Source organism: Cyprinus carpio, chromosome B2 (assembly GCF_018340385.1).
Source record: "Cyprinus carpio isolate SPL01 chromosome B2, ASM1834038v1, whole genome shotgun sequence".
Taxonomy (NCBI): domain Eukaryota; kingdom Metazoa; phylum Chordata; class Actinopteri; order Cypriniformes; family Cyprinidae; genus Cyprinus; species Cyprinus carpio.
Window position 1 is genome coordinate 7,465,546 of NC_056598.1, and position 13,310 is coordinate 7,478,855.

Consider the following 13,310-nt stretch of genomic DNA (forward strand, 5'->3'; position numbering starts at 1 on the left):
AGGCTTCTGATTTGATAACTGACAACCTGTAGTGTCTTATTGTTCTGCTTGAACTTTTACATATTTTGAGCCTTGGCGGATCAGAAAGTAACAAAAGACAACGTAACTGGAAACACTGTGTGTATAATGTAAGTTACACACAATATAATCTGCTTGCTGAACCATTGTAAAAAAACAATATCTCACAATTGGGGCAACAAGTGATTGTCTTTATGAATGAGTTATTGAATGTTTAAAAGCAATGATCCATTCAATAATGGCACTACTGTCTATTGCTTGGAGATGCACAATGGTTTGATTCTTGTTTCTGTTGGCGGAGCAAAAACACAACAGTAACTGGCAGTAAAATCTAGGTTACTAAATATTAACATTTTGATTACTGAACTGTATAAAAGCAAATTCCAATCATGCTGTTGGTCTGAATCAGCACTCTCCCTTGATAGCTATAACTTAAATATTGCTGCTTAACTATATAATCATGCACTTTTGGACCCAGCATGACTACATTATCTTTTACATTTGTTATGCAATGTCTCACAACTTTCGTGATTTCAGATGGTTTAAAATTATGGGTAATCACTTACCTTGCAAAAACATGATAAGGGAATAATGTTCCTCTATACTGAAACACAATAGCAAGAAAAAAAACCCATACAATTTCATTGTGAGTTTGCATCAATAAAACTCTTGCTGTGAAAACAGTATGTGACAAAAGAATTATGTATCAATTCACAGTGCTGATAAAAGAGTACACAGTAGGTAGTACCATACTACTTCAGGCAAGATTCTAACGTGTGCATACGATGGATACTTTACTATCTAGTCACAGGAGAGGATTTGTGAATGGTAGTGAAGCCACACAACTGACACTGGGAAGTCACGGTACTCCAAGTTGATTAAAGGCCGCAAACACCAGCTTGCTCTGTGCCAGTGGACACACACTGTAAAAAAATAATAATAATAATAAAAAAAAAGACTTACAAACGTATTGACGTGCAAAAGAGCTTTCTATGCTCGTGATCTGAGGCAAAGCAAAATATAGGCATGTATAAGTTGCTTTGGGCTTCAGGTATGCGCTTCAACTGACAAATACACAAAAAAATGCCTGTCTTGATGAGTTTTCCATTAAGTGCTGTTTTATAAACAAATTTCGGGAGGAGCACACACAGATAAATAGTGATTACACCATTTATCCAATCAGCACAAGAGAAAACTACTATAAATAACCAAGTACGTCCTACCTTTGTCATCTCTCGACTTTCAGCATCTCTCCACCACCCCGACCCCCTCAGTTTCTACCCCAGCACAGGGAAAAGCACCCGGGGGAGCGCTTTTGGGCCAGGCTGGACACCGAGATCGGACCCCTCTCCCCGGACAGGGGGAGGGTGTCCCGGGCTCTGGAGTCTGGCCGAGCTCTGAGCTCTCTCCCTGGATGGCACGCCAAATATGCATAACCTTTATTTAATAACAGTGGTGGAAAGAGTAGTAAAATTTGTACTTAAGTACAAGAACTGGTACATTGCTGAAATAATACTCAATTACGAGAGATCATGTGACCCTTCGACGGCGGTGCACACATGGTCCTTCACTCTGGTCACTCTGTCAAATATTCTACAATCCTGATAGTAAATTTCGAACCACTCTCTGTCTATTCCATCATGAGTAAAAGAGTGATTGAGCAATCGCCAATAAAGAAAAAATTAAAAGATTACACCATCAACAAAGAGGATCTCGACGGCACCTTTGCTAATGGTATCAAGCTAGCACTTAAAGAGCAGCAAAGTACTTTGGAAAAACAAGAACTTATGAAAAATGGCAGTTCTTTTGGGATAATGAATCATTTGGGAGACATCTTTTTAGTATACAGCCTAAAAAATAAGATTGCAGATTCAGGCAGAGCTACCCTTACCAAAAAGTAGTATATTTCAAGTTTATTTTATTAAGTATACTTAAGTATAGTTCAAGTATATTTAGACTTTTTGTAAGTATAAGTCAAGTATACTTAAATGTCATTTTAAAGGGATAGTTCACCCAAAAATCTAAATTATGTCATTAATGACTCACCCTCATGTCGTTCCAAACCCGTGAGACCTCCGTTCATCTTCGGAACACAGTATAAGATATTTTAGATTTAGTCCGAGAGCTTTCTGTCCCTCCATTGAGAATGTATGTACGGTATACTGTCCACGTCCAGAAAGGTAATAAAAACATCTTCAAAGTAGTCCATGTGACATCAGAGGGTCCGTTAGAATTTTTTTGAAGCATCGAAAATACATTTTGGTCCAAAAATATCAAAAAAACTACGACTTTATTCAGCATTGACTTCTCTCCCGGGTCTGTTATGAGCGCGTTCACAGCACATCCGGTTCGCGAACGAATCACTCGATGTAACCGGATCTTCTTGAACCAGTTCACCAAATCGAACTGAATCGTTTGAAACGGTTCGCGTCAAAAATAAGCATTAATCCACAAATGACTTAAGCTGTTAACTTTTTTAACATGGCTGACACTCCCTCTGAGTTCAAATAAATCAATATCCCGGAGTAATTCATTTACTCAAACAGTACACTGACTGAACCGAGCCAGATAACGAACGAAACATTGACTCGTTTTCGAGTCAAGAACCGTTTCTGTCGGACGCGTCCGATTCGAGAAGCGAGGAGCTGATGATACTGCGCATGCGTGATTCAGACTGACACACAGCGCGTCTGAACCGAACTGGTTCCTTTGGTGATTGATTCTGAACTGATTCTGTGCTAATGTTATGAGCGCGGGTAAACTGAAGGCTTGAATCAAGGGCAATCATCGCCAATGAAGTCATTACGTCGAGCGCAAAAGAACTGGTGAACCGTTTTCTTCAACCGGTTTATTGAATCAAACTGTCCGAAAGAACTGGTTCGCGGAGAAGAACAGAACTTCCCATGACTACCGGTGATCCGAAAACCGATGCAACCGGTTCTTGACTCGAGAACGAGTCAATGTTTCGTTCGTTATCTGGCTTGGTCATCAGTTCAGTCAGTGTACTGTTTGAGTAAATGAATTACTCCGGGATATTGGTTTATTTGAACTCAGAGGGAGTGTCAGCCATGTTAAAAAAGTTAACAGCTTAAGTCATTTGTTGATTAATGCTTATTGTTGACGCGAACCGTTTCAAACGATTCAGTTCGATTTGGTGAACTGGTTCAAGAAGATCCGGTTACATTGAGTGATTCGTTCGCGAACCGGATGTGCTGTGAACCCGCTCATAACAGACCCGGGAGAGAAGTCAATGCTGAATAAAGTCGTAGTTTTTGATATTTATGGACCAAAATGTATTTTCGATGCTTCAAAAAATTCTAACGGACCCTCTGATGTCACATGGACTACTTTGAAGATGTTTTTATTACCTTTCTGGACGTGGACAGTATACCGTACATACATTCTCAATAGAGGGACAGAAAGCTCTCGGACTAAATCTAAAATATCTTATATTGTGTTCCGAAGATGAACGGAGGTGTCACGGGTTTGGAACGACATGAGGGTGAGTCATTAATGACATAATTTTGATTTTTGGGTGAACTATCCCTTTAAGTATATTTCTGAGAAGTACATAAAGTACATAAAGCCCATTTCTGAGAAGTACATAAAAAGTAAACTAAAAGCATACTTTCCTATTTTTAGTTTAAAAGAAGTATACTAATAGCACACTTGAATAAACTTCTTTTTCGTAAGGGTAGACATGAGGAAGTGGTGTTGTCCGGGCTGAGGATCGGGCACACCAGACTTAATAGTACCTTATTTCTAATGAAAAGGCATGTTGATGGTGACTGTGAGCATTGTCCAAGGCATAGCCAAGAAACAGCAGAGCATGTATTGATTCATTTGTCAGAAATATCATCAAGATAGGCAGAGCCTTATTGCTCAAGTAGAGGCCAATTAAATTATCTTTGAATATAGAAATATTTTACAAAGAAGTGCTGGGAAGATTTTTCATTTTTCATTTTCTTTTTTAAAGAATACAGGGCTTTTAAAAAGAATTTAATTTTATAGAGAAAATGTACCCATTGTTCTACACTCCAGTCCAGCTGTGGCGGTAATGCAACAAATAGTTGTCAACTGCCATTTAAAAATTAGAAGAAGAAGAAGAAGAAGAAGAAGAAGAAGTACTTTGGATTCGGTTGTGGCCTCGACAGTAAGAGTTGCGATAGACTCTGTACTGACCCCGGCATTGCGTGACCTACATATGGACATACAAGCGACCAACAATTCTGTAAAAGAGCTAAAAGCAGATGTTGAAAATCTAGCCATCGCAGCGTGACTGGGTCGATTCCGTTCATGCAGCTGCACATGAGGATAGGAGGACAGTTACGAACCTGGGAAAGCAGCTAGAACAACTTACTGATAAAGTGACGAACATGGAAGACAGGAAAAATAATGTGCAACTGGTGGGGTTACCAGAGGGGATGGAAGGCTCCGATGCAGCCGGCTCTCAGAGGAAAGAGAGACGCAGATTTTATTGGTGTATATTCGGTAGATACTGTGGAAAATGAGTAATAGAACCGTGTCAGATATTTCACTATCGATATCAAATGCTTTCAGTTACTTGAGGTAACCTCGGTTCCGTGAGATAAGGGAACGAGTGTTATGTGTATGGGAAATCTCCTTTTTCCATTCTGCTGAAGCCTGATTTGTTCACGTTTGTGTAGCTGTACAAAACAATGGCACTTCGACCCGCCAGAAGGGGTGGGGCCGACCGATATATAAGTCGGCCCGTACCGACATTCACCAGATCATTCGACTGAAGCGACAGTCATCGATTCATGCAGCTTGTAGTGCGGCAAGTGACATAACGTTCATTCACTTATCTCAGGGAACCGAGGTTACGTCAAGTAACCGAAAGTATTCCCTTTCGAACGTTCACTCTCGTTATGTGTATGGGAACTAATCCAGTCATGCCGCACTATGAGCAACAATCAAATGCTGCTTTGCGAGCCCAGTGTTAGAGCACTAATAAGGGCCCTAAGGGACTTGGATATTATCTTGCCCCAAGCTTAGCTGAGGGCTTGAGAAATTACTTCCCACAAGGGAGGTTAGACAGATAGAATCCACGCTTGCAGGATGTGGATGTCTAAGTTATAGAATCTGGCAAAAGTGGATGGTGACAACCAGCCGGCGGCCGCCCAGATCTCACTAATAGATATGCCACTGGACCACGCCCATGAGGAGGCCATTCTCATTGTGGAGTGGGTTGTCACACCAATAGGGCATTCCAATCCCTCAGATGCATAAGCCAGAGCTATTGCATCAACAATCCAGCGAGACAGTCTTTGCTTTGTAGCCGGCAGACCCTTCTGGCGGCCTCCAAAGCAAACAAACAATTGTTCAGACTGCCTGCCCAGCTAACAGGGAATGTTCCCATAACTTTCACTAACGTTATGTAAATGTTAGAAAAAAACGTTCCTAACATAATGTTTCTGGAACTGTCTTATAATGTTTTCATCGTTAAAATACATTGTCGTAACGTTGAGGGAAAACATTCTCATAACAACGTTCTTGTAACGTCTTTATGATGTTATTTTTATTAGACTGATGTTCTCATAATGTTGAGGGAAAACGTTCTCATAACAATGTTCTTGTAACGACTTTATTATGTTATTTTTACTTGACTGATGTTCTCATAATATTGAGTGAAAACGTTCTTATAACACTGTTCTTGTAACGTCTTTATGGTGTTATTTTTACTTGACTGATGTTCTCATAAGAACGTTCTTGTAACGTCTGTATGGTGTTATTTATACTTGACTGATGTTCTCATAACAACGTTCTTGTAACGTCTTTATGGTGTTATTTTTAATTGACTGATGTTCTAATGTTGAGCGAAAACGTTCTCATAACAACGTTCTTGTAACGTCTGTATGGTGTTATTTCATAATGTTGAACAAATACATTCTTAAAACACCATTATTGGAATGCCTTCATTTTAGAAGTGATGGGAACAGAAATTACAAGTGTGACCAGTCCCAGTCCCAGACAACATGTAGTAATCACCCCGAGCTCGGCTGGCCCTCGGCTCAGACTCGGCATCGGCGAGTGTTATCCGGGCCGAGTGTGGCCCGCAGCTCGCTCTCGCGCATGTGTTTGTGATGCGCCTGTAAAAGCAGTGACCCGATTCCTGTTCACCGTAACCGACCTGAGTCTGGCTGTTCAGGCCACTTCTGGCAATGACTCGGCTTGGTTCAGTCATAGATGGTTACATTAATATAGCAATAAATAACATAAAACTATTTTAAACTTGGCTTAAGATCTTTACAGTATCTTATAATGTTAATTATACGTCTAATGTCGTGAAAAAAGTGCTTTATAGGACAGAACATTCTCTAATATTCATAACAATAGCAAATCTATATTTATGTAATGCAGCAGGTCATTCTTTTATACGGTTGCTTGTTGTATTTTGTTCGTGATTATTTGAGATCTATATTTTTTTAATTTAGCTGGTGATTCTTTTGTGGGGTTTCTTACCTGTGCTCACGAGTACTGTCCGCCATGTTTGTGCAGTTTGGATGCAAACAAAACAATGGATTATTTACCAAGAAATATGGATGTATGAACTCATTTCGATAAAACCCTTCTGGTAAGCATCATTGAGCATTTCTTTTTAGTATTTTACTAGCGCAGGCGCTCATAAGCTCATAACTGAACTCGCAAATCCCCCCCCCCTTTTGAGACTGCAGCGAACGTGGCTTTGTGCGAAACCTAAGTAAAAAAATAAATATGACTGGTGAAAAGTGTTTATTAATTTACTTCAATGTATAGTTAACCAGAATTCTGTCTTTTAAGTTTCACTAAACCTTTGACTTGTGTTTTTCTGCAGAACTCAAAAGCAGATATTTTGAAGAATGCTGGTAATCAAACCCAACAAGTTTGTCAGGTATGGACAGTACGAAGGGGACAAAATGATTTTCTTTTTTTGGGTGAACTCTCTTTTATTTGCATGCTACACACTAAATATTAATTATGCTGGGCACAGCCACTTATTGTGCTGTCACTGCAGTTGGTGCTGTAAATAGTCTGTCAAATAACAGGTACATTGCTACAACATACATTTAATGTAGTTCACAATGATGCATTGCGTTAGACCTTTACTAATAGATATTTGTATATTATTTTCTCTTTACAGGTGCAGAAATAAAAGCTCCCAAACAAAGATGTCACCGGATTAAGAAGTGGAAAGACATGTTACACCACCGCAACCATAAATCCTGAGTGATTTGAAAACTGGCAACAACCAAGGAAAAATACTCATTGTTTCACTCAGAAATGATTCATGGTAATAGTAATAGTAAATGATTAGATAAATAAATAAAAAGTACAAAATGGTTTTAATTTTAAAACTCTGCCATTTACTAATGTGTTATTCAAAACACTAAGTTTTGGTGTATCTTTACAATAAGGTATCATTAGTTAACATTAGTAAATATTGAAATTAACATTAAATAACAATGAGCAATATATTTGTTACAATTTGTATTAATCTTTGATACTGTTAAAAAACAACAACTGTTCTTTGTTAGAAGAAACAGTCGAGCGACAGATAAGGACAGCAGTTTGTAAGTGTTTTTGCCTCGTTTTCTCATTAGACTACTGCGTGATCATCGTTGCTAGGGAAACTTTGCTTTAATTACTGTGTGTCTCACCCTGGTAAATACGTGCGAAGTGGCGTTTGGTTTTGCGTTTGCCTATCGTGGGACTGGACAGTTTCGGTCTGCTAAATAGGGAGGTGTGACTATAGCCAGTAAGCCGGTAAGCACTACTTAAAGAGCTGTTTTGTAAGCGCTTGTCAAAAGAAACAGTCGAGCGACAGATAAGGACAGCAGTTTGTAAGTGTTTTTGCCTCGTTTTCTCATTAGACTACTGCGTGATCATCGTTGCTAGGGAAACTTTGCTTTAATTACTGTGTGTCTTACCCTGGTAAATACGTGCGAAGTGGCGTTTGGTTTTGCATTTGCCTATCGCGGGACTGGACAGTTTCGGTCTGCTAAATAGGGAGGCATGACAAGCTGACTTCAATCACAGGTAATCAGGCAAATATATAAGTGGTAGGTGTCACCGCGGCAGTGGTCGCGGCAGCCCTCGTGTGAAGACCGAGGTACAATTGGGAAACTTCTTGGAGGAGTTGGACGTGCTGCTATCAAACTATCCTGTAGATGGTACTCCTCTGGTACTGCTTGTTGACTTCAACATCCACCTAGATAAACCCCAGGCTGCTGACTTCAACACTCTGCTCGCCTCATTTGATCTCAAGCGAGTCTCTACTACAGTGACTCACAAATCGGGCAACCAACTGGACCTCATCTACACGCGCTGTTGCTCAGTGGACAACACTTTAGTTACTCCACTGCACACCTCACACCACTTCCTCATTACTGCTAACCTAGCACTTACTCCTGAAGCGGCACACGCTCCAACACGGGTCACCTTTCGACGGAACCTACGCTCACTCTCTCCATCTCGCCTTTCCTCTGTGGTTTCATCCTCACTTCCTTCACTCTCGCAGTTTTCAGCTCTGGACACGAACAGTGCTACGGACACTTTTTGTTCCACTCTAACCTCTTGCTTGGACAACTTTTGCCCACTGTCGTCTAGACCAGCACGCACCACCCCATCTGCCCCCTGGCTGTCCGATGTACTCCGTGAACATCGCTCTAAACTCAGGGCTGCAGAGAGGAAATGGCATAAATCAAGAGACTCTACCGACCTCAGTGTGTATCAGTCTCTCCTCTCTTCCTTCTCTGCAAACGTCTTCACTGCTAAAACATCATATTACCACGACAAGATTAACAACTGTTGTGACGCTCCGGACAGTCTTCAAAACCTTCTCTTCTCTTCTCTTCTTAATCCGCCTCCACCTCCTCCTCCATCGACTCTTACAGCTGACGACTTTGCAGTTTTCTTCACAAATAAGACAAGAACCATCAGTGAACAATTCTCCACACCGAAGACTGAGGATAACTTCACAACGACTAATGCTCACTCTTTCTCCTCCTTCTCTCCACTCTCAGAGACGGACATTTCCAAAATTATCCTGTCCAGTCATCCTACTACTTGCCCACTGGATCCGATCCCCACTCACCTCCTTCAAGCGATTTCTTCTTCAGTTATACCTTCACTTACTCACATTATCAACTCCTCTCTTCACTCTGGAACATTTCCCTCAGCATTTAAGCAGGCTCGGGTAAGCCCACTGCTGAAGAAACCATCTCTAAATCCAGCACTTCTAGAAAACTACAGACCGGTATCCCTTCTTCCATTCATTGCAATGACACTCGAACGAGCTGTGTTCAACCAGCTCTCTATGTTTCTTGTACAGAACAACCTCCTGGACAGCAACCAATCTCGCTTCAAAAGTGGCCACTCATCTGAGACTGCCCTGCTCTCAGTTACTGAAGCCCTGCGACTGGCAAGAGCAGCTTCCAAATCCTCGGTACTCATTTTGCTGGACCTGTCTGCTGCTTTTGACACCGTTAATCACCAGATTCTCCTGTCCACCCTCAGAAAGATGGGCATCTCTGGAACCGCACTCCAGTGGTTTAACTCCTACCTTTCTGATAGATCCTTCATGGTGTCTTGGAGGGGTGAAGCTTCTAAGTCACAACAACTTGCTACTGGGGTTCCTCAAGGCTCAGTACTTGGACCGCTTCTCTTCTCCATCTACATGACCTCATTAGGATCTGTCATTCGGAAGCATGGCTTTTCCTATCACTGCTACGCTGATGACACTCAACTCTACTTCTCATTCCAACCAGATGACCTGACGGTAGTTGCTCGCATTTCAGCCTGTCTGAGTGACATTTCTAGCTGGATGAATGACCATCACCTTCAGCTTAACCTTACTAAGACTGAACTGCTGGTGGTTCCAGCTAACCCATCATTTCATCACAACTTCTCTATACAGCTGGGTTCGTCAACCATAACTCCTTCCAGGACAGCCAGAAACCTAGGAGTTGTGATGGATCATCAGTTAAGCTTCACAGACCATATTGCTACAACGACCCGGTCCTGCAGATTTGCCTTATACAACATTAGGAAGATTAGACCCTTCCTGTCAGAGCAAGCCACCCAACTTCTTGTCCAAGCTCTTGTTCTCTCCAGACTGGACTATTGCAATGCTCTCCTGGTGGGCCTTCCTGCATGTACTATCAAGCCTCTACAACTGATCCAGAATGCAGCAGCGAGGGTTGTCTTCAATGAGCCAAAAACAGCTCATGTTACTCCTCTCCTCATCAGGTTACACTGGCTACCAGTAGCCGCTCGCATTAAATTCAAGGTACTGATGCTTGCCTACAAAACGACCACTGGCAAGGCGCCAACTTACCTAAACTTACTAGTTCAATCTTATGCACCCTCCAGAAGTTTGCGCTCTGCAAGTGAACGACGCCTTGTGGTGCCATCCCAAAGAGGTTCAAAATCACTCTCACTGACTTTTTCCTGGACTGCTCCCAGCTGGTGGAATGACCTCCCGATCTCAATTCGAACAGCTGAGTCTTTACTCATTTTCAAAAAACATCTAAAGACTCATCTTTTTCGCCTGCACTTAACCAACTAATACTAGTACTTACCTTTTTTCTTTTTCTTGTATATCATATTCAAACAAAAAAAAAAAAACCCTGGCTAAGTGTTCTGTACTAGACTAACTGAGACTTGTCATAGCACTTGTATACCGTTGTTGTTTTCTCGTTGATCTGATTGTTTCTACTGTTCTCATTTGTAAGTCGCTTTGGATAAAAGCATCTGCTAAATGATTAAATGTAAATGTAGTTCATGTAAGCTCTGATCCATTAAATGATGTCAACAGGCACAACTTTTGTTCTTAACAATGTATTAGTAAATGTTGTAACTAATTAGGTTAATATATTAACTACAGTTAACTAATGTTAATGTTAAGTATTTGTCAAGTTAGCTCATGTTGGGTAGGTAACTAATGTTACAAATGAAACCTTATTGTAAATTTTGAAGTATCACCTGTGTTTATTGTTTTTACGTGTTAAATTATTTATGTTTAATTATTTTTTTTTTCTTTTTTGCTCTAATTGCATAGTTTTGTAAATAAATTGTTCTCATGCCAACTTAATCCAGTGAGTTCTTTACTTTTAAAATGCATTTATCATAATGAGATGAGTTAGGGTTAGCGGTAAGTAAACATTTTGGCAGCGTTTAAATTTTAAATGAAAGATTAGTGAACAGTAAAGAAGATATTAAAAATGAATCCGGGCCACGCCCGGGGCGCTGTACACTTCAGTGTCAGGCCGATTCCGACTCGGATGCGGCAGTGTCAGTTTTTACGATGATAGAATGAAATGTTTCTATAACGGTCACATAAACCAAGAAAAAACATTCCTAATACATTAAAAAAATGCACATTTCAAACATTTAACGAACATTCACTAATAACATTTTCATAACGTTTTCAAGATGATAGAATGGAATGATTTATTTAAAGTTTTCATATTTCAAGAATTTAACGTTCCTAATACATTAAAAAATGCACATTTCAAACATTTAACAAACATTCCCTAATAATATTTTCATAACGTTTTCAAGATGATAGAATTGAATGTTTCTATAACGTTCACATACACTGAGAAAAAACGTTCCTAATACATAAAAAAATGCTCATTTTAAACATTTAAAGAACATTCAGTAATTAAGTTTTTGTAACGTTTTCAAAATGGTAGGATGGAATGTTCCTGTAACGTTTGCAGAAACCCCACAAAAAAATTTCTTAATACATAAAAATCTTGCCGTTTTCAATGTGTACAAAACATTCCGAAATAACGTTTTCATTACTTAAATGAAATGTTAGTAAAACGTTCTGACAAATAATTTTTTGGTAGCTGGGTGAACAGTTTAGAATGACCCACATAGACTCTCAGAGCCCTAACACAGGGCAGAGCTTGTTCGGTCCCTGCTTGCTGTCTGCAGCGGGGAGCACCAATAGGGATATTACTTGTGCTCTAAAAGGACTTAACCGATGCCAAAGCAAGGAGAAGGGCCGTTTTAACTGATAAGGGCAGCAAGTCAGCCGAACTGAGTGGCTCAAACGGGGGCCTTTTTAGGGCCCTCCATGGATAGGTCCCAACACGGCACTGTCTGAGGGCGAGGAGGATTCAGTCTCCTCGCCCCCTTCAGAAATTCAATGGCCAAATCGTTCCTGCCCATTGAGTGGCCGGCCTCGAGAGAATGATTTGCTGTGATGGCTGCCACATATACTTTGAGTGTGGATGGGGCACACCCCTTATCCAACAGCTCTTGCAGAAAAGTTAGCACGTAGGACACGTCACATGAAAACGGGTCAAATTGCCATGCAGAGCACCAATTGAGGAATACTGACCATTTCTGGCCATAGAGCTGTCTCATAGACGGTGCTCTTGCCTCAAGAATGGTGTTACTTACTCTCGCTGGGAGTCTATCAGACTCCCGTGGAGGCACCAGACATGAAGGCTCCACAGCTCTGGGCAGGGATGCCAAATCATGCTTTTTTGCCTGCGAGAGAAGGTCCCTCCTCAATGCATCAGCTCTGAAAACCATGCCTGGTTCCTCCAGAGTGAGGCTACTAAGAGGAGGGAGCATTTGGTTTTCCTGACTCGCCCGATGACTTGGGGAATTAGGGCGATAGGAGGAAATGCATACAGGCGAGGCCTGGGCCAGTCGTGGGCCAGGGCATCTCGCTGTTTCGAGAAAAATGTTGGGCAATGAGAGTTGTCTTCTGAGGTGTCGACCTCTGCCTTCCCAAAGACCGCCCAAATTCGCTGTACCATCTGAGGATGTAGAGCCCAATCGCCCAGGGCTACTTTGCCTCCGGACAGTATGTCCGCTCCCAGGTTCAGTTTGCCTGGCACATGAACCGACTTAGCGAGAGGAGTTCCTTCTGTGCCCAAATAATGAGGTGACGAACCAACCTGTATAAGGCGTGAGACCTGAGGCCGCCTTGGTGATTGATATAAGACATCACTGTCATGCTGTCCGAATGGACCAGAACGTGGTGACCCTTGATGGCCATCAATTGGTGAATCATCAGGGATTGATCCGCCGAGATCCATGCTCGCATTAGGGCAGAGTCTAGAACCATTCCCAGAAAGACAGTTCATTGTCTGGGCAACAACTGGCTCTTGCGTGGGTTGATGACCAACCCAAGGCACTCTAAATGACTGATTAGCAGTTCTTTGTGTTGGCTTGTTCTAGCGTTCTGATCTCGCTAGAACAAGCCAATCGTTGAGTTCAATACACGGATTCCCATCTGCCTGAGAGGGGACTTTGTAAAAGTGCGTGGG

The 13,310-nt window shown here is 41.4% G+C and overlaps 1 protein-coding gene across 1 annotated transcript in view; it reads right to left on the reverse strand.

The window, feature by feature from the left end:
• LOC109050133 (phospholipid scramblase 2-like) overlaps nt 1–13,079 on the reverse strand; it is a 17,783-nt gene extending 4,704 nt beyond the window's left edge. The window contains exons 1-2 of the mRNA XM_042719346.1: nt 12,795–13,079; nt 12,628–12,707 (exon numbers count right to left, since the gene is read on the reverse strand). Of these exons, the coding sequence (XP_042575280.1) occupies nt 12,628–12,707; nt 12,795–13,079 (365 nt within the window). The remainder of the gene's footprint in view (nt 1–12,627; nt 12,708–12,794) is intronic.
• Nucleotides 13,080–13,310: the final 231 nt, after the last annotated feature.